At 48.3% G+C, this 25,980-nt stretch overlaps 1 protein-coding gene across 1 annotated transcript in view; it reads right to left on the reverse strand.

Annotated features, from left to right (window-relative positions):
- Positions 1-24,895, reverse strand: part of MYH16 (myosin heavy chain 16) — a 64,249-nt gene extending 39,354 nt beyond the window's left edge. The window contains exons 1-18 of the mRNA XM_025986185.2: positions 24,629-24,895; positions 21,371-21,514; positions 18,529-18,685; positions 17,895-17,922; positions 17,482-17,578; positions 16,618-16,710; positions 15,505-15,568; positions 15,135-15,233; positions 14,846-14,949; positions 13,942-14,080; positions 13,318-13,586; positions 10,708-10,878; positions 9,122-9,301; positions 7,365-7,491; positions 6,106-6,164; positions 5,179-5,266; positions 4,120-4,237; positions 2,849-2,969 (exon numbers count right to left, since the gene is read on the reverse strand). Coding sequence (XP_025841970.1) covers positions 2,849-2,969; positions 4,120-4,237; positions 5,179-5,266; positions 6,106-6,164; positions 7,365-7,491; positions 9,122-9,301; positions 10,708-10,878; positions 13,318-13,586; positions 13,942-14,080; positions 14,846-14,949; positions 15,135-15,233; positions 15,505-15,568; positions 16,618-16,710; positions 17,482-17,578; positions 17,895-17,922; positions 18,529-18,685; positions 21,371-21,514; positions 24,629-24,838 — 2,268 coding nt within the window. The 5' untranslated portion in view covers positions 24,839-24,895. The remainder of the gene's footprint in view (positions 1-2,848; positions 2,970-4,119; positions 4,238-5,178; positions 5,267-6,105; positions 6,165-7,364; positions 7,492-9,121; positions 9,302-10,707; positions 10,879-13,317; positions 13,587-13,941; positions 14,081-14,845; positions 14,950-15,134; positions 15,234-15,504; positions 15,569-16,617; positions 16,711-17,481; positions 17,579-17,894; positions 17,923-18,528; positions 18,686-21,370; positions 21,515-24,628) is intronic.
- Positions 24,896-25,980: the final 1,085 nt, after the last annotated feature.

Here is a 25,980-nt window from a genome sequence, read left to right on the forward strand (position 1 = left end):
TGTCCTCCTCAGCATTAACATATCTTTCTCTGCCCTGGCTGCACATCGTTCTGCTTGGAGGGCTTTGGAAAGATGCTGATAGCTGGACACAGGTGATTTTGAAGAATTTCTGGAGTGAGGCTCTGGTATTTTTACCCCTCCCCAAATAATTCTAATGTACAGCTAAGGCTGAGAATTTTGCTCTAGAGAAACTCCTACATAGGACCATGCACAAAGATATTCAAAGTAGCATTGTTGATAACTGCAGGGGGAAAAATAAATTTCCAAGGGCAGGAGAAAGAGTAATTGCGGAATGGCTGTCTGAGGCAGCAGGATAGGGCAGTGACAATGAATGAATGTCATGTACCAACCAACGAGAATGCATCTTGGAAATATGATGAAGTGTTAGAAGCATGTTACAGAAGAATAAACCAAGTATGATATTTCCATGAAGCTCAAAACCAGGCAAAATCTGGGGCCATACACATATGTGATTAAACTATTTTTTAAAACGCAGGGGGATTAGGACGCCTGGGTGGTTCAGTTGTGTCTGCCTTCAGCCCAGGGTGTGATCCTCGGGTCCTGGAACTGAATCCCACATTGGTCTACCCACAGGGAGCCTGCTTCTCCCTCTGCCTATATCTCTGCCTCTCTCTGTGTCTCTTATGAATAAATAAAAAAAAATCTTTTTAAAAATAAAAAATAAAAGGCAGAGGAATGGTTAACATTCAGGACAAAGGTTATTCCTGGGGGTGGGGAGGAAGGAGAGGAAAGAGATGCAAAGATTAAGTTCTGGATTTTTTTTTTAAGATTTTATTTATTTATTCATTAGAGACACAGAGAGAGAGGCAGGCAGAGACATAGGCAGAGGAGGAGCAGGGAGCCTGATGTGGACTCGATCCTGGATCTCCAGGATCATGCCCTGGGCTGAAGGCAGACGCTCCACTGCTGAGCCATCCAGGCGTCCCAAGTTCTGGATTTTTAAGTGGGCTCACAAGTGGTTGTTTTATTATTAATATGTTTCATAATGTAACACATCTTCATAGGCTTCAAGTAGGACATGACAGAAACTTCCAGAAGGACAGAAGGAACCAGGAGACCTGTACTAGCCTCAGCCTGCCTTGGATGTGCTGTGTAACCTTAGCCAAGTCACTCTCTTTGGGGAGGTCTTGATCTCCCCTCCTGTTCAATGGGAGTACAGGACCCTGAGTCCTCCCGGCCCCAAGAATCTGCAATTCCCCACACTGGGGCAGGGAGCAGAGCCCCCAACTAAATCTTTTATGTGGATGCTATGGATACCAACAGGAAAGGAATGGAAAAGAATGCTCCTTCTCCATGCCTTCCTCCCCCACAAAAACCCAAAGAGCTAGCCATTGTGGGGTTGAGACTTTGGGCTTGATTTCATAAAATTCTTCTTGATATTTCAGAATTGCTTGTCATTGAGGTGTGTCCTTTTTAGGAGCAGTGAGGTGAACGTGTGGCTGGGGGTAGGGCCCACGTGAGCCAACAATGGGGATAGGGACACAGTTTACAGGCAGAATCATCCTGTTCTCTGTCCTGCCTCTGCCACCAGAGCTTAGATGATCCTTGGGGAGGAAATCTGTCCCCAGAATCCCCAGGCCTTTATCTGGACCCGAGGTTCCCAATGCAACCCTTGAACAACAGCAAAATACAGTCCGTTTGCCCTGCCAGTAGCTGTGTCAAATGCTGGCAACAGCAGCCCCATCTCCCCTTCCCGTGAGCAGCGTCATGGGGCCTGAGGCCTGCTCCATCCTGCCTAGTTCTGTGGAATTGGGCACATCAGCTCCATGCCCCTGTCCAGGCTTCCTCAAGTTTCTCATCCTTCAAAGTTGGGAACTAGGGGAAGCAGCTGGTATTCAGTGATTCTGTGACAAAACCTGAAGTGTTCCTATAAGTCAAATTAGTTATACACAGCATGTCTTAATTGTAAAGAAGGCCAAAGCTAACAGTTCTGGCAGATTCTAGAGGAGAACAATTCTGCCAACACTTGCTACCACAAAGTGAGCTCCAGGGAGCTAGGTACTCTTTCCGTTCTGTTCACTGGTATATCCCTAGAGCCTTGAACCATGCTTGGCACAGGAGGTGCTCTGTGAGCATTTGCTAAGTGGCCAGATGTGCTGGCTGCACACACAGCCTGGAGCATCCATGCACTCCACCAGGCCTGTGGAGAAGCTGTGCTTGCCTGTGCCACTCACGAGACCCAGAGGGGCAAGTGACCTGCTCTGGGCTGCACAGAGGCAGGCTTTGATGCTCCCGAATGCAAAGCTAGTACTCCTCCTGGATCATCCTGGTTGTCATGTTGGGTGCAGTGTGCTTGGGCAGCTGTAGATGGACACCTTGGCCCATTTGCCTGTCTGGCCCTTCCGATCCCAAGAGGACTCTGCGGGGCCAGGAAGTGGGGCAGACACAGGGCAGCCCAGGCCCTGTGAGTCAGGATCAGGCATTCTCTGTGAGTCAACCCCGACTCACCTGCCAGCTCAGGGCTAGAGCTTTGGGTGTGGGTGGGCTGGGATGATGGTGCTTCACTCTCAGACCTCACCCACCCCCACACACACATACAGCTTCATGACCGGGGCTTGTAAAGGCCTAGGAAATCATCTACCATTTATTAAGTACCTTTCTGAGCTGGGTTCTCACCCACATTATTGCTAATCACCCTCCAAATTCCACAAGATCAGCTGTATCAGCTCTGCTTTTTTCAGAGGAGGAAACTGGGGCTCTTAGCAGCTGTGGGGCTTGCCCAAGGCAGGCAACTGGTCAGCTCTGAGCTGGAATTTATGCCCTGAAGCTCATTTTCTTGGGACAAGGCTGAGTGGTCTAGGGAGGGAATATCATGGGAAGGCCCTACCTTGGTATGCCCGATTTTGTATTCATTCACATCCAGGTCAATGGACCCAAGCAGCAGCTCTGAGGCCTTCTTGTTGTCTACAAATCCCTGAGGAATCACGTTGGGGTTTAGCACTTGGTACCTGGTGGGAGAGAGACAATGACGGTCATCATCATGCCCAAGCTGGCAGCTCAGGAAGTGCATCCATGCTTTTGATCTTTACATGGCCTTGGAATCATGGCTTAGTCCTATTTTAAAGATGCTCACAGCAGGCAGTGGGGTGGGACTGGCAGGAGACCTTGAGAAGTGAACATTGGTGTAGGTCAGGAGTTCAGTGGGCAGGTGCTCCTGGAAATAAGACACCAAAATCTTTCCTTCCTGATCTTTTCTTCCAGGCATAGGAGAAGCGTTTCTTTTCCTGACATGCCAGCAACCCTCTTTGTGATTTAGAGTCCTTCTCTGCTTAGAGCCTTCAGAGGGCTTGGATAAGATGACCTCCAGTGACCTGTCCTGCTCCATCAATCTGTGGCCATACGTTCTAGCAGGAAGGAGGAAAATAATCACTGAGGTGGAGGTCTTAGCTGGGGTTCCCCTAGAAGCAGACTTGAGACAAGGTTCCGAGTGCAAACAGTTTATTCTGGGGGGTTGGCAGAGTTGGGAAGGGGGTCAGGGAAGTTAATAAAAGCCATGTTATAAGGCCAGTTATCACAATGGGCAGCTGGGGTTTGATGCTGCTAGGGGACACTGGGAATATCTCCCACTGGTCTGCAAGAGCCAATTGTGTGCATCTCTTCCAACCCCACATTCAGTGATGTCACATCGCTGGCTCGAAATCAGTCGTGGGAGTGTTTATATGGAAATCCAAAGACACTACACATCAGGGCTTTTTTATTTTTATTATCTTTTTTAAGTTTAACCTGGAGAGCCTATTGTTAGACATTTATCTGGAAGCCAGAACATGCCTCATAGCCCACCAGAAGAGTGAGGGAGTTGAAGTATTTATATGCCAATTGTCCTTAGTCATTGGTGGAGGGCTGCTCCCGGGGAGGCATTACTTCCTGAGACATTCAGCCTGCCAAGTAGCAAAGCAAGCTCCAGAGCCAGAGAAAGCCCTCAGGCAAAGAAATGCAGGTTCTGGCAGTTGAAAGTCAGGCCAGTGCATACTAAAGTAATGAGAGTGAGGTGGTGGTGGTATCTGCTGTGAGGTGTACTGTCTGCTACAACAGGACTCTTTATCAGTCAGTCCTGGAAACTGAGAATTATACTCACAGTATCAGAGAGACACCACTCACCTCTGTTTGAACTCTGGGTACTGCATCCTGTTTGGGAAGCCCTTCCTGCAAATACGGATGCCTTCCAGGACTCCGTTACAAGCCAGCTGGTGCATGATCAGGTGGGCGTCCACCACACCTGCCAAGAGGGAGGGCACAGGACGCTGTCAGTGCTCCCGGGTGGGACAAGCTACTCCTTGCCACTGCAGAAAGCTAACTGAGTATCTATATTGTTGACCCCAGTTTCCTCCCATCACTGCTCAGGGGGGCCCACAATTCAGCCAAGACCCAAAGGGTCTCCCAAATGTGACTTCCAGCTGGTGAACATGATTTTTGCTTTACAAAGCAGCTAGAACATGACTTTTGGATGATCCATTTTTTAAAAAGATTTTATTTATTAGAGAGAGAGTGCGTGTGCTGAGTAAGGAGAGGAGCAAAGGGGGAGAAAGAGGGACTCTGTGCTGAGTATGGAGCCCGATGCAGTGCTCAATCCCAGGACCCTGAGATCATGACCTGGGCTGAAACCAGAGTCTGATGTTCCATTGACTGAACCACTCAGGTGTCCCTAGATGATCCATTTTGGGGGGGGATCCTTTGGTGCACCATTTTGCCCCAATCATCCCTGGTGATTAAAAGTGGACTTAAGGGCACCTGGGTGGTTCAGTGGTTGAGCATCTGCCTTTGGCTTAGGTTGTGATCACAGGGTCCTGGGATCGAGGTCTGCATTGGGCTCCTCGCAGGGAGTCTGCTTCTCCCTATGCCTGTGTCTCTGCCTCTCTTTCTGTGTCTCTCATGAATAAATAAAATCTTAAAAAAATTTTTTTTTAAAGTGGACTTAATTCATACCTGGCTTACAGCTTGCGCTCAACAAATGTTAGCTATTTTTATTAACTGTTATTGTTTCAGTGGGTCAAAATTGTCCAATTGAAAAATTGGTGGAAAGACAGGGAGGCAAAAAAGAGAAACAGTACTCCATATTTCAAAAATAATTAAACTGCTATATGTGTTCACTATACTAGTAAAAGGGGGGTACTTAATTTGAGCTAACACTTCACAGGGAAACTCATTCCCACAATGTACCTGATTGCTTGAATTCGTTGGGGACAATACAGCGGACAAAATGGGGAGCAGTGCTGTGGAGGGTGGCCATCAGCTTATTCAGCTGCTCCTGGTGATAGAGGAAAAAGAAACAGAAAGACTGAGTAGGGTTCAGTGTTGGTGTTGCAGGACCCCCATGCTCAGCAGAGGTATTTGTTTAGAGTTCAATTAATTAAATTAAAACTTAAAATTAAAATGGAGTTCTGACACACCAGCCTCTTTTCCAGTACTCACCCGCCACATGTGGCTAGTGGCTGTCACAATGGATATCATCTTGGTCAGTGCCTGTCCTCTCAGAGGGACTGGCCCAAGGTGACATGACTTTCAGTAAGGAGGGCCCTTCCTGAATCAATGCTGGCTCATCATAGTCTTAGTACTAGAAGGAAACTCTGGTGCCTGTGAGGACAAATCCCTGCCCGTTGGATGGTCCCTCCTCCTCTGCTTGGATACCTCCAATGACATAGCCTGTCCTGCCTTAGGGCGGCCAGATCCTTCAGAAATAAATCTATCTTTGGGCAACATCTTGCTAGTGGCTGCCCTTCTGCACTTTGGAAGGTATCCCCGGTAGTGCCCCAAATCTGTGGAAGTTGTGACCAGCCAACTCTTGGGCTCAAGATCTTAGGTACTGATATGTCCATTGATACCACTCTCTGGATTTCAGTTTGAAATGACATGGTTAAGTGGAACCATCCCTAAGGGTCTTTCCTGCTCTGAGGTCCTGTGGTTCTGTGACCCCTTCAGAAGGAAACAGACTCCTTGAATGAAAGAGGTAATCGTAGACATAGAAATGAAATCATCCTGTCCTGCATTTTGAGGTGGCAGGCAGACCACCACCCCGTTAGAAGGGAGGGTTCGAGGAGGGGAGGATTCACTGGATGCAAAGTGGCCTGTGGGGCAGCCCCTGCTCACCCTGTAGAAGTTGGAGACTGTCATGAAGGAAGACCCTCTCTTCTGCTTCTTGCTTCCAGCTGAGGAAGAAAGACAAGCATGTTTCATGTTAGAACACAGCACTGGGACAGGCAGCCTCCGCTAAGTGTTCTGTGTCAAGGAAATGCATTCTCTGGTTTAAAAAGGCTTTTCTTGGGGGGGGGCCTGGATGGCTCAGCTGGTTAAACATCTGACTCTTGGTTTCAGTTCAGGTCATGATCTCAGGGTCCTGGGATCCATCCCTGAGTTGGGCTCCACACTCAGCAGGGAGTCCAGTTGAGATTCTCTCTCCCCCTCTGCTCCTCTTAATTTTTTTTCTCTCTCTCTCTAAAAAGAAAAAAAAAAAAAAGAAAAGAAACCAAAAAGGCTTTTCTTGGGACTAGGTAAGGTGGGGCCCTCACAATAGGAAAGGGAGATCTTTTTTTTTTTTTTTTTTTTTTTTTAAAGATTTATTTTTATTTATTTATGATAGTCACAGAGAGAGAGGGGCAGAGATACAGGCAGAGGGAGAAGCAGGCTCCATGCACCAGGAGCCCGACGTGGGATTCGATCCCGGGTCTCCAGGATCGCGCCCTGGGCCAAAGGCAGGCGCTAAACTGCTGCGCCACCCAGGGATCCCAGGAAAGGGAGATCTACCAGCGAATGGGTAAATGGGATGACTGTGGTTATTGTCAATAAGAGCATTAGATCTCTGTAGAATATGTAACCCTTTGTGATTTAGGGCTACACAAGGGGACAAACTGTTCCCATTGCCTGAGAAGGAAGAACCCACAGACCATCTGGAGGAATTGCATGTTGATGATGAAAAGATTTCTGAATTCAAGGAAATTTGCAGTTCTTGCCCCTCCAAGTGGCAGCCACATTGGGCAACTTCCACCCGGGGTGTTTCCATGTGGGTCACATGACCTCCATAGTATAGGAAGCAGGGCTAGGTTTGGCATTTGCCTCAGACAGAGAACAGGGAGCAGAAAATAAGCACACAGCATCTGGGCCTCAACTCTTCCAAAGCAGTATTGCTCCACCTGCAGGTGATATGGGCCCAGCGATCAACGCAGTTGATGGAATCTCAGGATGCATCTGCATCTCTCCATGGCACCATTGTCCACGGCCTACCTCAAGCAACTTGTCATTCATTCATCCATTTAGCAAGAGTTTAATGAGAGAGTTTTGTTTCCTTATTTCCATTTTGGTCACTAATGGGCATTGGTATGGGGAGACCAGACACAAGGGGTCAGCTGTACCTGGAGCCTCCTCTTCTTTGAAGAGAAGGGCCAGGAGTCCCAGGGATGATTTCTGGAACAAACCCACCACTGTTTCATTCAGGGGGTCTTTGTTCTTCTCCAGCCATCCCGTGATGTTGTAACCCACCTGGAGGAGGGGCAAGTGCCAGTGGTTACCTTCAGGTCCAGCCTCAATCTTCCAAGGTCCCACAGCCAGAACCTCAACCTACATTTTGGCCTGCTCTGGGCTTCCAGGATCAACCTGAAACCCCATTTCCTGGGCTTTGGTTATTACTGATGACTTTTCTGGAGTCCTGGGGGCATCCCTGAACCACAGGATGAAGTGGAAGCCTCATTATCTGCTTTCTTGGGCATTTTCTTTTTTTTTTTTTTTTTTTTCTTGGGCATTTTCAATTTGCCTGTTTAAGCCCCTTGTCTCTGAGCTTTTCCAACAAACCAGGACTCCCCAGGTACTTGCTGTCAGGATGTGACCTTCTCCTGCATGTCTTGCTTTGTTGGCTACTCTGAGCCTGCCTGACCTCTGGCTCTTTTTCTACCCAGGTGTGGATTGACCTTCATCCAGCCTCAGCCCTTGATGTGAATGACTGGCCTTGACCAGGGAAATCCTGAGCTACATGAAGAGCTCCCTACAAGGGTGTCTGGTCTCTCCTTGCTCAAGGGCACATATCCCCTGGCCATTGCCTGGTGGAAGAGGGGCTCCATGTACTCAGGTAATTGGAAATACATTCATTTCTGCTTCCCATTTTGCCATGTGGCCCTAGCTGGAGGGGCAAAGAGGAAGCACTTTTCAGATTCTTCCAATGAGCATAGGGAACTGAGGGAAGCAGATAAGAAGCTAAAACTTTTGGGCTTTCCTTCTCTTATGTAGTATAGACATTCATCACCTCCAGGCCTTCTTAGAAGGGCATAGGCCCCATTAGACTTTGAATATTCCATTGCTACAGATCCAGAGCTCTTCTCATTTTATTGTGGGAGGTGAGGTAGTGCACCACAATCAGCTGTTTGCTCTAGGCACTGGCGCGATTCATTTTGCAAGTAATTGGCATTGTTATGGTTGATGAGATCATAAAATCTTGGCTCCAGTGCCCAATCCAACAGCAGCTTTCCTGACAGCTCTGTCCTAAGGCTGCTGTTTCTCTGCAGTTAAACCCACAGAGGTTCAACGAACTCTGGTGGTAACAGGAGCATTGGCATTTACGGCAATACTGCAATCCCAAGGAAACCAAACTCATTCTTGAAAGCTAGCTGAACAAACGTCTCCCCTATCCATTATTCAAATAGAACCTGAGTCCTGGCTGCACTTAATTCCTTCTTCCCCAAGGACTACGTTTGTCATGAATGAAAAAGCCAGTTTTTTTCATTTTGTTGGTTTGGTGGCCGTGAGCAGTCAGAGAGATAAGTTAATCAATTGGGGGTAATTGCTGGGGTTGTGGAATTTCTTTTTTCTTTTTGCAAGTAAATTCTGTCCAAGATCTAGCTTTAGCCATCAAATCAAGGGCCATAGACAATAGTGTGGTCCTGGTAGGTCTGAGGGATGAACTGGTGCCTGCTCCCTGATTGTTTTGGAATTCTCAGAGGGAGAAGTGATGAGGCAGTATGAATCAGAGGTCATTTCTCCAAGCTGATCACCCTGTTCTATCTTGGCTGTGCTAGTTGGAGGCAGAAAGTCTCAGGAAGAGCATGGCAGGAAAGACCTATAATAACCCGAGCTGATTGCAGCAGGAAGGTGGCCACAGGGGGCACTGAGGGGTACTCACAGTGCCTGCATAGTGGACGAGTTCAAAGTGGGCCTCAGGCCCCTTGCCCTTGCCCCCCTTGGGCTTGAGGAAGTTGTTGGACTTTCCCAAGTGGTTGTCATACAGGGCTGCCTTGAAGGTGGCGTCGGTAGCCTTGGGGAAGACGCACTGTTCCTCCAAGATGGAGAAGATGCCCATGGGCTAGAGGGAAAAATGATAAATGGTATTAGAGGAGGTCACAGGACCCCAACGGGGCCACTCAGGTGTTGGCATGGGAGTGGTGGGAGGGATGTCCCAGACACCCAGGTGGCAGCCAGAACTCTGGATAAGGACCCCTGGTAATGGTGCAGTAGCTCCATGGTCTGGTCTTCGAATGCCAAAGCCATTTAGACTTGAAAGAGGCTAGGATTCATTGAATCTAACAGAAAGGAAGTGGGGGTATGCAGGGGCTACATAGCTCCCCAAATGCTTATCCCTCCTGAACAGTGGTGCCAGCCAGGCTTAGCCCTCAGGAAAATGGTAAAGTCAATGCCACCTGTCCTTTCTGTGTTTAACTCTCTCTTATCTGCTTTTGCCCTCAATGACATTCCTGGCTATAGGGTTCTAGGTCTCTTCTCACAGAACAAGCAAGCTCATAAATGCTTATAAATGCTGCTCCTCATCACACCCCCAACCTATGGAGGGCTGGATTTCTAAGGACAATTTCTGGAAGAGGGCAATGCTTAGTCCCAAACCTCAAACATGAGGACATTTCAGGTTCTCTGACAGCGGGACAGGAAGGCATTTGTAAGTGGTAGGGGACAGGTGGATTGTGCACACAGCCTGTTTTTTGGAGACTCTTTTCCTGGGAGGTTAAGGCTGGTCTCACTTCAGAGACCTCTGGCTGCCTTGCTGATAGATTCTCTATGACAGCCTCGAGGCTGAGCCTCAGAGACGACATATGTTATTTTTTTCTTTTATTTCTGAAGTTTTTACTTTGAAATAATTTTAGGCTTGTAAAAGAGTGCAAAGCATTTCTACATGCTATTCATCCAGCTTCTCAAAATGTTAACGCAATCTCAGTAATGATAATGAAAACCAGGAAATTAACATTGATATAATACTTTGAGCAGACTGTTTGGATTTTGTCATCTGCCCTTGTAATATCCTTTTTCTATCCCTTTTCTGCATTGGATCAAAACATATATTCTTGAACTAGATCATTTGCTAAAACGTTCCCTGTGTGGTAATTACCGGGGTGGCTAATAGATTGACTAGGTCAGAACCTGACTCTACCATTCACAGGTTGTATGACCTTGGACAGGTTACTTCCTTTCTCTATGTCTCAATGTTCCCATCTGCAAAATGGTTATAATACATCACACACACACACACACACACACACACACACGAATGGTAGGTTGTGATGATCCAGTGAGTTGAGGCATCTAACAGCCCAACTAACAGGGGTCATTGCAAAACTACTGTACCCATTTTGCAGAGAGGAAGATAGAGGTCAGACCTACTAAGGTCACTTCCCCAAAGACCCCAGTGAAGTTGCTTTCTGAGGCATGCCCTAGTCAGGGCCCTCACCTCTCTCTAACCCTCACCATTGAACAGCAGGTTACCTTTTCCAGGAGGTCAATGCAGGCCTGTAGGTCAAGGCCAAAGTCGATGAAGACCCATTCAATGCCCTCCCTCTTGTACTCCTCTTGCTCAAGCACAAACATGTGGTGGTTGAAGAACTGTTGGAGCTTCTCATTGGTGAAGTTGATGCACAGCTGCTCGAAGCTGTTGAACTGGGGTGGGAAGGCAGAGAGCAGGGCATCAGCCAGGATGCAGACAGAGCCTCCCTGGGACCAGGACTGAGGGACGAGTCACAGGCAGAGCTCGAATCTGCTGAGGGCCAACCATTTCAGGTGCTACCCCAGATGCCTGAATGCTGACCACCAGGCAGGGTTTCATCAGCCCTGCAAGAAGCCCTTCTCAGTACCCTCCTCTGCAAAGGCACAGAGCAGCATAGAACCTGCGGAGCAGGCTTGTGGAGGAGAGGCAGAAGAGAGTGAGGGCTAGGGGTCTGGGGGGCCCAAACCTCAAATACCACCTCATGTGGTTAATTAAAATCATTGTGGAAAGAATCACTTTCTTTCTAGCATAGAAATCATTTGAGAGGCTTTATGCTTCTGACCCTGTGTGCCTTTAGACAGCTCTCTGTGTGTAGTTTTTTTAATGCTTATCTATAGGATGAAGGGGCTTGAGGGGTTTACAAGTTACCTTTAAAAAAATCAGAGAGTAAAAAAAAAAAAAAATCAGAGAGTGCTTTCTCTTAATGAAATCCCACCCGAAATCCTCAGGAAAAATAGGTTAAAGCAGAGGGGGCCACTGCAATCACAGAGCACGCCCATGTGCCAGACTCTGTGCCAAGTCACACCTGCTCAAACCTTATATGGCAAGAATGATTGGTGTTCCATTAATAGGTGGAGAAAGACTTCCACGCCTTGGAAGTGGCCAAGCAAAGATTCAAACCCTGTTTGTTTATTGCACACACTATGTTGTTGGCACAGATCATCCTCCTTTCTCCTAATCCCTCCACTGCTGGCCATCAGTGGCTTCCCAGAAAGCCAGGGAGCACAGTCTGGAAACTTGAAGCCTCCTTCCACCTATGAAATTAAATGATTCTATTGTAGATGGCAGTCAAATTAGCCTTTTAGAGTCTGAAAGAAATTGGGCTAAACTGGTGGGGTTGGTTTGGTTTGGTTTGGTTTTTTAAGTAGGTTCCATACCCAGTGTGGAGCCCAACATGGGGTCTGAACTCACAACCCTGAGATCAAGACCTAAGCCAAGGTCAAGAGTCAGATGCTCAACTGACTGAACCACCCAGGTGCCCCTGGTCTAAGTTGATTTAAAAAAGAATCCATCTGTGGCCAGTGGAAATCTTAAAATAGTAGGATAATGGAGTGAAATGAGCTTTATAGATCATCTCTTCCAGCCTGTTCATTTTAGAGTTGAAAAAACTGAGGCTCAGTAACTACTTTCCCAAGGCCACACAGCTAGCTGATGGCCAACCTGAGTCCAGAACCAGATCTCCTAATCATGCTGCCTCCAATTACAAAGGTAAAATATTCCTGACCCACAACACTAGTCTGTGTTGAGACCTGAGTCTCTTTTGTGCAGGAAAGAAGTGGGAGGCCACAGTGTTGTGCTGGTATATCAGCTGACTCTCTGTCTTTCAAAAACAAAAGGAAAGAAAGAAAGAAAGAAGAAAGAAAGAAAGAAAGAAAGAAAGAAAGAAAGAAAGAAAGAAAGAAAGAAGAAAGAAAGAAAAAAGAAAGAAAGAAAGGAAGGAAGGAAGGAAGGAAGGAAGGAAGGAAGGAAGGAAGGAAGGGAGGGGGAGGGAAGGAAGGAAGAAAGGAAAGGAAAGGGAAGGAAAGGAAAGGAAAGGAAAGGAAAAAAGAAAAAGAAAAAGAAAAAGAAAAAGAAAAGAAAAAAGAAAGAGCCTAATTTGAAGTGTTGGACAATTTCATGGTATAAAGCTATCAACATGATGTCAACTGGATCAAAAAATTCCTGAAAACTAGGGATGCCTGGGTGGCTCAGCTGTTGAGTGTCTGCCTTTGACTCAAGGCATGATCCCAGGGTGTGGGATCGAGTCCCACATCGGGCTCCTGCATGGAGCCTGCTTCTCCCTCTGCCTATGTCTCTACCTCTTTCTCTCTCTGTCTCTCATAAATAAATAAAATCTTTTAAAAAAATTCCTGAAAACTTAACAATCAGCCCTTGTAAGCCCAGTACAGGCCAGCTCTAGCCTGCCACCCATTCTATCCAGTATGTTCACACAATTCTTTATGGTTTGGCTCCATACAAATGAAGATGGAACTTTCTAGATGCCAAAAGTCAGAGACCCAAGAACAAACACCTGAGATTGGCCCACCCCAGGTCCAAGATGAGAAATGAGAGAATCGTGGTGAAAAGTAGCTTTTAAAAGTAAAATGATCGGGATCCCTGGGTGGCGCAGCGGTTTGGCGCCTGCCTTTGGCCCAGGGCGCGATCCTGGAGACCCGGGATCGAATCCCACGTCGGGCTCCCGGTGCATGGAGCCTGCTTCTTCCTCTGCCTGTGTCTCTGCCTCTCTCTCTCTCTCTCTGTGACTATCATAAATTAAAAATAAAAAAAAATAAAAAAAAAAAAAGTAAAATGATCAACCCCAAAGCAGAAAGAGAATGCCAGGACAGGCACACCTCAAAGATCTCAAAGCCAGCGATGTCCAACACGCCAATGAAGAACTGCCTCTGCATTTTGGTGTCCAAGGTCTTGTTGATCCTGACCACCAGCCACTTGAACATCTTGTCATAGACGGCCTTGCCCAGGGCCCCGATAGAGTTGTTGCATTGCTCCATGTTCTGGCCCTTTTGCACAAACTCATTGCCTACTTTGACCCGGGGCCTGGTGATGCCCTTCTGGAGCTCCCCGGAATTGAGGCCCATGAGATGGGAGACTTTGTCAGCCACTGAGTAGGGACAGAAAAAGCAGGTGAGTGAAAGAAATATGATGCCCTGCCCCCAGAGAAACCCAGCATCACCTCTTGGGGTTAGGAACGGAGGGTGGGATGGCAGAGACTACACGTTGCCAATGAGAAAACAGATGTCCGAGATGGTTTCCACACTCATTCAAGGTCAAGTGGCAAAGCAGAATGCAGAAACCAAAATCATGGCTCTGACTCTCTCTGAGATTATCGATGTCTGGGTGTCCAAGGAACATTCTTGGTTTATGGCATGTCCCTGAAATGTGCATGAAGCCTCAGAGAGCCAGAAGCCCCTGCCACTGGCTGCCTCTTCCATGAACAGCCCCAATCAAACACCTACCCTCCGTGGTGTCCACTTCAGCTTGCTCCTCTCTGGGTTTCTGCTTGAACTTCATGTTGCCAAAATGCATGATTCCCCCAGTCAGCTTATAAACACCAATCTTCTCCTCTGGGCTGAAGCCCAGCACATCAAAGGCGACCTGCAGGGCCACAGGGAAGAAAAGGCAAGAGACTCCTGGCTTCTCATTCCATGGAATAGAGGCCATGGTGCTGCAGTTGTGGGGTTGGCACCAATGGGCCATGCTGATACGGTGTGGGCTCTGGAGGTCAGACGCTCCCTGGCCAGAGGTACATCTGTTTTCCTCCAAGGAGCCCAGGCCAGACACTCTGCTATGTTGTCATTGTATTTATTTACCCTCCCTAGTGTCTGTTTAGTCATCTGCAAAAGGGGGGAGATGGGTGGTCCTAAGGATAAACCAGAATGATGTATAAATGTTCAGTCCAACACTTGACACCTGGTGAGTACCTGATACATAATAACAACTGGGGAGTCACATTATCATTACCATCATTATTATTGCTAAGTCTTCATGCTAGGTACCAGGACAGAAAAAGGCAAAGGTGCATCAGGAATGGATTCTATTGTCAGACCTTCACAGAAGTGCTCTGTGTCATAGAAGGAGAGGGAGGGTGCAGTGGGGACTGAGGTGACAGGAGCATCGCTTCTAGCTGAGCTGGACTAGATGGCCCCTTAGGTGCAATGGGATCCTAGTTCAGTTCTTGCTATGACAGGCTTGAGATAAATGCCATCTGTGGCTCCAGAGATCTCCAGGGGGAGAATGAATGTGGGCTGCTGCCTGGCTGCTCTGAGTAACCCCCACCCTAGTTCTGGTGGCAGTGCATGCAGGGCCCCATGGTTTGTCTTGGCTCTTCCTTTTGTTTGCCAGCTGCACTGGTCCACTCACATCTGTGATCTGCAGCTCCTCCCCATCATCCATGTTCTCCACCACTGTGACGCCCTGGCTCACCCAGTGGTACTCCTTAGGGTTGGGGACCAGGAGCAAACTCTCTGCCAAAAGCAGGAAAGCAAGATGTGAGTAAAACTTTGAGAAAGTTCCCTGTAACCTATGCATTAACTCAAAGGGATTCCTGCAGAACCCAGGGTGGAGGGGGCACTGTCCTCGGGAACCTTTGTCACTGAAACAAGAGGAAAAGCAAGTTAAGGGGCAGGCAGGCAGACATAAAGATCTTTACCAATAAGTTCGGGCTTCTTGTTAGAGAGAATCTGGTAGAAAATGTGGTACCCTCTCTCAGCGGCTTGCTGTGAGATGACACGAGATTTCTCTAAGAGATCTGGAAGGGAATACACAAACACGCCCATAAATACAGTCCCATTCTGTCTGGAATGCAGGGTGCAAACGGGCTCCCCTCTCCATACAGCTCCATGCAGTAGACAGTCTAGAGGGCCATTCCCTCTGCCCCAGACACAGATTCTAGGGGCCTGACTGCCCACACAGGGGAGTCCAGGAGCAGGGCCAGCCCCCTGGGCATGAGATAGCACTGGGGCTCACACATTCTGTAGTTGGTCCGCCCAGAAGAACCCTCCAAAGGGGGCCAGACTCACAGCTCTCGATGTCAGCTCCAGCCAGTTTGCCCGTAGTTCCGAAGTGGATTCGGATGAACTTGCCCTGAGCAGAGAGAGGGTTGTGAGGGAGGACGCTCGGAGTTCTAGACCAACACATGGGCCAGCTTGGGCCACAGTCCCTTACTGGCAGACCCCTGAATTCCAAGGGCGCCGTTTGGAGTGTGACTGAGCCACACGTGAGTGGCTGGCTATATGCGGAGCTGCGGATTTCCCACACAGTAGAGAAGATGGACAGGGCTTGGAGTAAAATTAAGGGTCTGTGGGGTAGCCCCACAGGGCATTTGTGGGGGAGAGAAGCACCAGCGGGAGGAGCTGGGACTGCTGGGAAATCTGCTTAGAGGCAGGCATGGGGAGAGTTTGGCCAGCAGCAGTGGGGGGGTACATCCTGAGTCTCCTTACTGAGATACCACATCCCTCTCCCTGACCTTTGGTAGAACCACCGATAAATTCTCCTGGAAATAGGTGTCTCCATCTCTGCTGCTCCTGCCTGTCACTGCTATTTCTTACCTGCCCTCCCTTCCTCCCAGCTCAGTCCTGTTTACCTAGGCTCCCTGCCAGCCCACTGGCTCAGGCAGTGAGGTCCCCCCCCGCCGCCCCCACAGGAGACCAGGAATCAGGAGGGAAGCCCCAGGCATTTCTCCTCCATGGACAGCACCTCAGGTAGTATAGAGGTAGAGCTCCCATGAGAGGGCTGAGGTAGTTCAGGATCCACCAGGGCGCCAGGGACAGCACATATCCTGTATCCCCTGGTGGTGCAGGGGAGGGATGAGGGGAGTCATCCTCAGCTTCCAACAGCTGTGAATCTCTGGCTCCCCCATCTGACTTCTCAGCCTCTCCATCACCCTATTATCTAGTCTCCCCTTTCAAGCTTCTTGATTTAAATACTGATGTGGGCTCTGTTCAATTTAGACTCCAACAGCTAAGACCTTAACAGTCTGTGGGAAGGAAATGCTGTGACTTGCCTCATTCCATTTGCATGTTTAAATCAGCCTCAATTTCCTTACCTGGAATGGGGGGATGACTATCCCCCCATTCCAGGTAGCCCCTGTCCCACCATCACTAGGGGCCCCTGTTGTTGCTGCTCATACTTACAAAGCGAGAGGAATTGTTGTTTCTGATGGTCTTGGCGTTCCCAAAAGCCTCCAGCACAGGGTTTGCCTGGATGATTTGATCCTCCAGGGACCCCTGACCCAGAGAGAAACACAAGGTTGGGTGCTGCCTGGTGATTCGGGCCTTTCAAAGGCCTATGGCTTTTAAGCCAGGAACCCAGAGAGGAAGGGCCTTGGGAGGCCTGGAAATCAGGGCAGGAAGGAACCTGGGAAGAGGGCCACCAACCTGATGACTGTCCCTCTGCTGTCCTGACATTGGAGGGGCACCTGTCAGATGACAGGCCTTGTTTCTCATCTGTCCTATACTTTGCTATTGCTGGAGAGACTCCTGAGTGAGCCTGAAACCCCTTCCCGGGGCATCCCTGGTCTTCCTCCCCAACTCTCCCTTTCTCTGTCAGTGTTTATAGCTGCCACTGGCTCAGCTATTGCTCCTTGTGCCCCAGGGTCTGCAGAGGCAGCTGAAGGAGGAGCTGGTATGCCCCTTTCTTCCCTGCCAAGCACAAACGACTCTGTCACCTGCATTTCGGGGGATGGACGTGACCTGGGGAAGTAGGATATATCCTGTAGGAGACCCAGGTCCCTGAGCTCCTTCTCCCTAGGTGGTTCCACCTTTCTCTCCAAGCCTGTCTCTTCCTCTGTAAGATGACCCGAACCCACAGGACAGCTACGAGGGTCACATGGGCTCTGCTGTGTGTGCCCTCTAAGTATGCCCTCCCGTGTGTGCCCATCTGTGTGTGCCCTCCTTTGTGCACCTTCCCATGTGTGCCCTCCCGTGTGTCCCCTCCATGTACATCTGAGAACAGGCCGGGCTGGGGTGACACACTCTGAGCCTGCCCGTCAGCCCTACCTTTCCATCTGAGGACTGTTTGCCAGTCCCCCCAACATTGGCAAAGTACTGGATGACCTTCTTCGTGTTCTCAGTCTTCCCAGCACCAGATTCTCCGCTGCAAGTGGGAAATAGGATGAGGGAAGCATAAAGAGGGGATTGGCCATAGAGAGGCAATACAATCAAAGGTGCAGGCTGAGTGTTACTGTGATTCATCCCTCAGCCGGGACAGGGACAGACAGGTGAGGGGGAGTGGGGGACACAGAAGCCACCCTCAGTTCACAGGTGCAGCCTTAACACCCTGCTGAGCCCACTCACAGCCTGCAGATTTCCATACAAAATCCCACCAATTAATTCTAAGAAGGCTTAATTACATGTATAAGATACAAACTTAATTATATGTATAGAGACCGAGAGACAGAAGGGACACTTACGTGATTAGCATAGACTGATTTTCACGATCTGCAGAGAAGAAAACAGCAACACGAAGATGTAATTAGGAAACAGAAACTAGACGTTTGACATCACTCTGGCCAAACAGTCTGCATTTCCCCCGTATTTCACCCAGCTTGGAGGGGGGCTGTAGCAACCAGCAGAAGCCAAAAGCCCTAGATCCTGCAGGGTCCCTGGCTACATGCCTGCCACTGCAGCATTCACCTTTGTGGAAGGGCCAAGAATTTACTGGCCACTGTTTCCATCAACCCCATCCTATATAGCTACCCAATCACAAGCAACATAATAAAAATCACTTTGTGGGCCACTATGCAGTACTGCAGAGATCATACAGGGAGTGGTTAAGTGTTGACTTGAATTCTGGGTCAGTTACTTAACCTGGCATCCCCTGTTTTTGTGAAGCTGAAGTGAGATGGGGTGTGAGATGGGGCTGGTACTTAGCAGATGCCCTGCACCCTCACTGAGCGCTGGTACCTGGTCACACGCTGCTGCTTCTCAACACTTAGCCAAGAACCTCAGTGGGTAGTATGGAGTCAGGGTTGGGACTGGGTGGCACACGGTTCTAAAGCTTTTGTCACCCACCCTGAGCACCCCAGCAGGCCCCACCCCACTCACTCATGAGCATGTCGTGGTAGGCATTGTCAGAGATGGAGAAGAGGTGGGGTGGCATCTCTGTGCGCTTTTTGCCTTTGTACATGTTGGCCACGCGGGCTCCATAGATGGGCAGCCACTTGTAGGGGTTGACTGTCACACAGAACAAGCCCGAGTAGGTCTGGCAGGAGGAGAGGAAGACAGTCAGCTGGCTTCTTCTCCTGGTGTTTTCCTCCCTCTATGCCCTAGCCCACCCTAGAGCAGCCTGGCTGGAGGGCACTGCCAGCCTACAGAGATATAGTGGCATCCCCTCCTGGAGGCAAAATCTGTATCTGAGCACCTAGTCAGTGAGCAAAACAATCCTTCACTGTCATATATATTTATTTCATTTTCTTTTGATTTAATTATTTGCATAGATAACGTAGTCACTGAACAGGCAAATATGTAGCAAAAGTCCCCACAACTGGGATGCCCGAAAGGCTCATAGGGCCTGGGGTCCCAGGATTGAGTCCTGCATCAGGCTCCCCACAGGGAGGCTGCTTCTCCCTCTGCCTATATCTCAGCTTCTCTCTCTGTGTGTCAGTTACTTAACCTGGCATCTCTCTGTGTGTCTCTCATGAATAAATAAAATCTTAAAAAAAAAAAAATCCCCACAGCAGTTCAGTGCCTGCCTCCTCCTCCCACAGGTAAGCACGTGTTAATTGCTAACACTCCCTTCCACAGTTTTTGATGCATACACATACAAATCCAGGGATACATTATCACTCCCCCTTCTTGTTTTGTTTTGTTTTTTTTTTTTTGATTTTTTTTTTCCCCTTCTTGTTTTTAAAACAAAAGATAGCTTTCTATAATACTGTTCTATATCTCGCTTTATCCATTTAATATGTCTGGGAGATTTTCCATGAGAGTTTACAGAGAGACTTCTGGGGTGTTTTCACAGCTGCAAAGTCCTCCCTGTGCAGGCACAACCCCTCTGGCAGGCAGCTGGGTTTGATCTACTCTTAAGAAGAGGCACCAGCTTCTCTTTTCATCACAAGGCAATTCTGTAAGGAAATCGTCCCATTAAAAAGAAAAAAAAATCAGAGCAACCGATGAGTTAGTAGAAGAAATTATCCAAGGGGAGAATAAGTGAGGGTAGACAATGGCCACGTCTGTGGGTCCCTATCCATGAGTTCTTTTTTTTTTTTTTTAATTTTTTATTTATTTATGATAGTCACAGAGAGAGAGAGAGAGGCAGAGACACAGGCGGAGGGAGAAGCAGGCTCCATGCACCGGGAGCCTGATGTGGGATTCGATCCCGGGTCTCCAGGATCGCGCCCTGGGCCAAAGGCAGGCGCCAAACCGCTGCGCCACCCAGGGATCCCTATCCATGAGTTCTTAACTGTCCTTCGCCTTGCTGGACACTCACATCCACCTGATACCACTGCTCCCTGCCCTGTTCCATGACTCTTTCCAGTTCAATCTCAAAGATGTTTTTAAAAATTTTTATTTATTTGAGAGAGAGGGAGAGCACGAGAGAGCACAAACGGTGGGGAGGAGGAAAGGGAGAGGGAGAGGGAGAAGCCAGGAGCTTGACACAGGTCTCAATCCCAAGACCCCAGGATCACGACCTGAGCTAAAGGCAGATACTTAACTGACTGAGCTACCCAGATGCCCCCAGTTCAACTTTAAAACCTTCCACTTTGGTGCAGCCTGGGTGGCTCAGCGGTTTAGCACCACCTTTGGGCCAGGGCATGATCCTGGAGACCTGGGAGCAAGTCCCGTGTCCGGCTCCCTGCCTGGAGCCTGTTTCTCCCTCTGCCTGTGTCTCTGCCCCGCCCCCCTCTCTGTGTCTCTCTTGAATAAATAAATAAAATATTAAAAAAAAAAAACCTTCCACTTTGGCCTACATGGGAATCAACACCTCCCTCCTACTCCCCAGCTTCTTCTTAGGATAGCTGAGATATACATACTGAGGTTTTTTTTTTTTTTTTATAAATTTTTATTTATTTATGATAGTCACAGAGAGAGAGAGAGAGGCAGAGACACAGGCAGAGGGAGAAGCAGGCTCCATGCACCGGGAGCCCGACGTGGGATTCGATCCTGGGTCTCCAGGATCGCGCTCTGGGCCAAAGACAGGCACTAAACCGCTGCGCCACCCAGGGTTCCCAGTTTTTTTTTTGTTTTTTTTTTTGTAAGATTTATTTATTCATGAGAGACACAGAAGAGAGGCAGAGACCTAGGCAGAGGGAGAAACAGGCTCCCTGCGGAAGCCCCATGTGGAACTCAATCCTGGATCAAGGCCTGAACCAAAGGCAGATACTCAATAACTGAGCCACCCAGGAGCCCCTACATACTGAGTTTTTAAAAGGAATCTTATTAAATAGAAAACGATCCAAAGAAGGAGAAACAAAGATGAGATAGACCCCACTTAAGTTGAGAGTATGACACATACTGTATCACCCTGGGACTGCTGCTGCTGAGTCACCCTTTCCCACCAGTCCTGTCTGAGGGTGAGGGTGGGGAAGACAGCAGATGGATGGATGGATGGATGGAAGGATGGGCGGACAGGGGATGACATGGGATGACAGGGAAAATGATGTTTTGATGGGAGAATTTGCAGGGATGTGGTGCGGAGGAAGACTCTCAGATGATAACCTCAGCCAAAGCTATATCAGCTGCCCATGGAGATGGCACCATCACCGAGACATTGAAGGCTGAGAGTGGAAGTTCTAATGTGTCAAAAGCACGGTCCCTGTGCCCTTATCTGAGCCATACTGTGTGATGATTGCGGGAAGGTGGAGCAGCTGCTGTGCCCTCCCCATCAGGAGAGGGGCAGAAGATCTGTAGCTACCCCTCATCCCCACCCTTAGCCCCAGGCACTCACATAGATCCTCATGTTGGTGTAACGTTGGCGCAGATTGTTCAGGACGCTGGCCTCATTCAAGAAAGTCATGTCCGCCATGTCATTGGCTTGGTAGAATTTGGGTGGGTTCATCTGCTGGACATCATCCTTCTTCACAGTGACAGTCTGGGTGGGAGAGTGTCAAGATACAACAGGAATTAGGAAACAGTATTGACAGCCATATGGGCTTCTGGCACAAGGTACCACATACTCTCTGGTATCCTGTAAGGAGCTGGAGTCAGGTGACCAGTAGGACCAACTCCTGGTCGAGCCATGTCCCACTGTGTAGCTTGGGCTGAGGAGAGATCTCCAAAGCCATCTGAGTCCTGCCTCCCCTCTAAATAGGAATAACAGTAGCTTCCTTGGCTGGTTGCTGGGAGAACTGTATTAAGTGAGATCATGTAAAATACCTTATAAGCCATTAAGTTCCATGCCTACATTCAGAGCACCTGTGAGCCCTGCTTCTCTTCCTGCCAAGTCCATTCTAATAGTTGATCAGAGCTTGCTCATCAATCCTAGAGACACTTGCAGAGATATGACTCTTGGCTCTCTGCCTTGAGAACTGGTGGTAGTTTTTGAACAGCAGTGAACTTTTTCATTAAAAAAAAAAAAAAAAAAAGGAGGCGCCTGGGTGGCTCAATTGGTTGAGCATCTGAATCTTTTATTTTTATTTTTTTAAAGATTTTACTTATTTATTTGAGAGAGAGAGAGCACAAGTGTGAAGAGGGGCAGAGGAAGAAGGAGAAGTAGATTCCCCAGTGGGTGCTGAGCCTGATGCGGGGCTTGGTCCCAGGAACCTAAGATTATGACCTGAGCTGAAGTCAGATACTTAACTAACTGAACCACCCAGGCACCCCTGAGCATCTGGCTCTTTTTTTTTTTTTTAATTTTTATTTATTTATGACAGTCACAGAGAGAGAGAGAGAGAGGCAGAGACACAGGCAGAGGGAGAAGCAGGCTCCATGCACCGGGAGCCCGACGTGGGATTCGATCCTGGGTCTCCAGGATCACGCCCTGGGCCAAAGGCAGGCGCCAAACCGCTGCGCCACCCAGGGATCCCCATCTGGCTCTTTATTTTGGTTCAGGTCACCATCTCAGGGTCATGGGATCAAGTCCCTCGTTGAGTTTCACACTCAGCATGGAGTTTACTTATCCCTCTCCCTCTGCTCCTCCCCCTGCTTTCTCTCTAAAACAAATAAATAAGGGGTGCCTTGGTGGCTCTGTCAGTTTATAGGGCCTGCCTTTGGCTCAGGTCATGATCCCAGGGTCCTGGGATCGAGCCCTTTTTTGGGCTCCCTGCTCAGCAGGGAGTCTGTTTCTCTCTCTACCCCTACCCCCTGTTTATGCTCTCTCTCTTTCTCTCAAATAAATAAATAAAATCTTAAAAAAAAAAAAAAGACATTTCCCTGCTCCCACCAAGCCAACTTGAAGGATAAAATTGAAAGCAAGCAAACAGACAATACAACAACAACAACAACAACAATAATAATAATACAATGATTTCTGAGCAGTAAATGTGTCGGGGTGAAAGTAGCACAGGGTTAGGAGTCCGGAGCACTTGTGCATGGCAGGCAAACCCCATCCTCCCCAAACCCCATCCTGCCGCAATTTCTTCATCTGTAAATGAAAACAGCACCAGCTCTTGAGTTCCAGCATCTGGGACCAAAGCTCAAGACATGTGATCCAGAAAACAAACATCTTTAAGCTGCCTACAGCCTGAGATGTGAGGCTTGAACACATGCTCAATTTCTGGGACTTTTAATAATTTATGAGTCCAATAGGCAGATAATTTGAAACCTTGACAGTTCTGGAAAATCTATCCACTCAGGGTCACCACACCCCTGGTAAAGCAAGCTGAGTTTTATTGAGAGTCTATTTCTGGGAATTCCCATATCTCTGGACCTCACCCTGAGGCAGACACTTCTCTCTCTTGGCTCAGGCAGGGGACAGGGGCCTTTGCCTTTATCTTAGAAACCAGGTGAGTCAGTCTTTCTGTCCTAAACTTGTGGATGCTCACGGAAGTTATGTGCTGTCCCTAACGTGTATCTAAACTGGGGCCTGTGGAGCTCCATATTCTTGTACATTACTCCTTAAAAGACTGCAGTGCTTTGCCCTTCTGAAAAGAAGGTTCTCCCAGAAGTAAGCTTGAATTTTGTGTTCCAACCCCCTTGAATGGAGGGATAGCCTCATCTCCCTGCTGCCACTCCCCTCGAAGTGAAGCAAAGCACAAAGTGAAGCTTGGCTGCTCCAAGTTCTGATCACAGAAGGTTTCTGGCATCTTGTATTCCTGCTATTGACCAAGGACCCTGCCCAATAATTGAGCCCAATACAGCTAGGTTTGAATCTGAGCTCATGATTTGTTGTCTTTGTGGCCGTGAGCAAGTTACGTAGGGCCTCCTTGATCCTTTACAAAATAGGAACTCCCAAAATCCTACTACATAAGATTATTGAAAGGATTAAACAAGTCCAGCACCTTACGAGGAGTTTCCCGCAGGATAGGGGTTTAATGAACCAAACTTTCTGCCCACTGCCTCAAGTCACCCCCACAATTAGACACAATGTAGACCAGCAGAGAGTGGTGTGCTGGTAACCTAGCTATACAGGGGGAAAATCCCTGATTTATATTATTTGTTAATTCCCACAGTGTAAATATTTCCACCGTGGCTGACATCAAGTTGCCAAAGGTTTAATACTTGGCTGCAAAGCCCCTGGTTGTTTAGCATTGGGTGTTGGGCCCTCACAGGCCAGGACAAGCCAGCTCTAGCACAGGGCCGCCGTGCAGCAAGGGGCTCGGGAGGCACCATCTATGAGCGCGTAGGTGAAGAGCTCCCCAGGTCAGCCAGAATGTTCTGGGCCCTGCCTCATGTTCCTGGCACACAGTGCAACTGCTGACGCTGGGATGCTCACTCTCACTCCACAGGAAAGCTGTTTGGAACTTTAAAGATACGTAAGTCCCTTGACAATCTTGTGCACACACATACTATTTCAGAACATTACAAAGTACTTCCACGTGTCCTAGTATGTTAGAATCTCTATTGGGAAGGAAGCAAAGCTCAGAGAGGGGAAGTGTCTTGCCCGGGGCCACAGTTTGAGTGTAGCCGAGTCTGAGCTTGAACCTAGGACACAGGACTCAGAGGCACCTGCTCTTCTTATCACCCTGCCTCTTGTGAATGGACAGCAGAGCCTGGGTGTCTGTCACTCCCTAAGATCATTTCATCCTAGAGGTTCTTCCTCACTCACCTGGTTGTTGACTGTTTTCACAGTGACCTGGTCACCCTGTTCAGACTGGATCTCCCCAGCGATGAAGCCCTCTTTCTCGTCTTTGACCCAGCAGGACTTCTTGATGTCATAGGGCTTGTTCATGGCTTCGATCCTCTCCTTTTCTGGAGGTGCCAGGAAGGGCATGGGGTCCACATCATCCCCACATTCACCTTTGTATCCACCGGGCATCGTGGCTTGGCAGAGGGAGGAGCAGAAAAGAACCAAGGGAGGGAACCAGGACTTCCCTGGGTGCTATAGGGAAAAACAAGGACAGTTTGCCAAGACTGATGTATAGGCAGGAACAAAAGCCCCGAGAGAAATGGGGTTGCTTCTCTCATGTCACTTTGGGTGTCTTGGTGCCATTAGGTCTTAATAATCAAGAATACGAAATAAGGTAATAGCTCCTCAGAATTCTGTACCCACCTCCCCCCACCAACAACAAAACACTTTTGCATCTGTCCTCTCATGTGCCCCTCACGCTAAGGCTGTGAGGTAGGGGTCTCCTCATTTTATGGAGAAGACAAGAGCCTGGGGAGATTAAAGCAAGGCTCTTAACCATGAAATTGGGGAAGAAAAACAATTACTATTTGGTTTTCACTTTCCCTTTAAGGTATGAACAGAGGCCACAAGGCACAGTGGTACCCCAGTAACACAGTTTCTGTTGGGTTTGTCCCCATCAGAAACCACAGCTATTCTCCTTTCATTTTAGCATGGTTGCAGACATCTCAAAATATTATTTACTCTCATTTCAACTTTGAAATTATAGTCTTATTAGACCCTCAGTTAGATATTATTTAAATCCACTTACAAAGAAGTATACTTTTAATGACTACATCACAGGTTAACTTTTAAATATTTTGATAACTATATTTTAGTACAATTGGTTTCTTTTGTAAGCCTATGTAGTTTTTTAAAATGTATTTAAAAATACTAATCTGAGCTGAGGTCTATGGGCTTTGCCAAATGCTAAGCAAACGCTTGGTACAGAGTAATTGCCAAGATTCAATGATTACCTCTCTTAGGATGATTACTTCTCTTAGGATGATTAGCCTGGGTTCAGGCCTGGGCCTCTTGGTCACCAAACCCAGACAATTTCACCAAACCATGAGGAAGGAGACCTGGGGACTCGTGGTAGCAAAGGGAGAAGTCAGGGGCATCTCAGTTGGTCTTAGGAGTGAAGAACCTTCTCAAAAGTTTGGGGAGTCAGCCCCTTTGCCAGCAATGCTGTTCTAGAGACCAAGTACAGCCTCCAGCTCTAAATAAGCCAGCTGGAGATGCAGGGTCTCAGGCCTGTGACTCCCAGGACCCTGCTGCACCGAGCTATCCTCAGG

Source organism: Vulpes vulpes, chromosome 3 (genome assembly GCF_048418805.1).
Source record: "Vulpes vulpes isolate BD-2025 chromosome 3, VulVul3, whole genome shotgun sequence".
Classification (NCBI taxonomy): Eukaryota; Metazoa; Chordata; class Mammalia; order Carnivora; family Canidae; genus Vulpes; species Vulpes vulpes.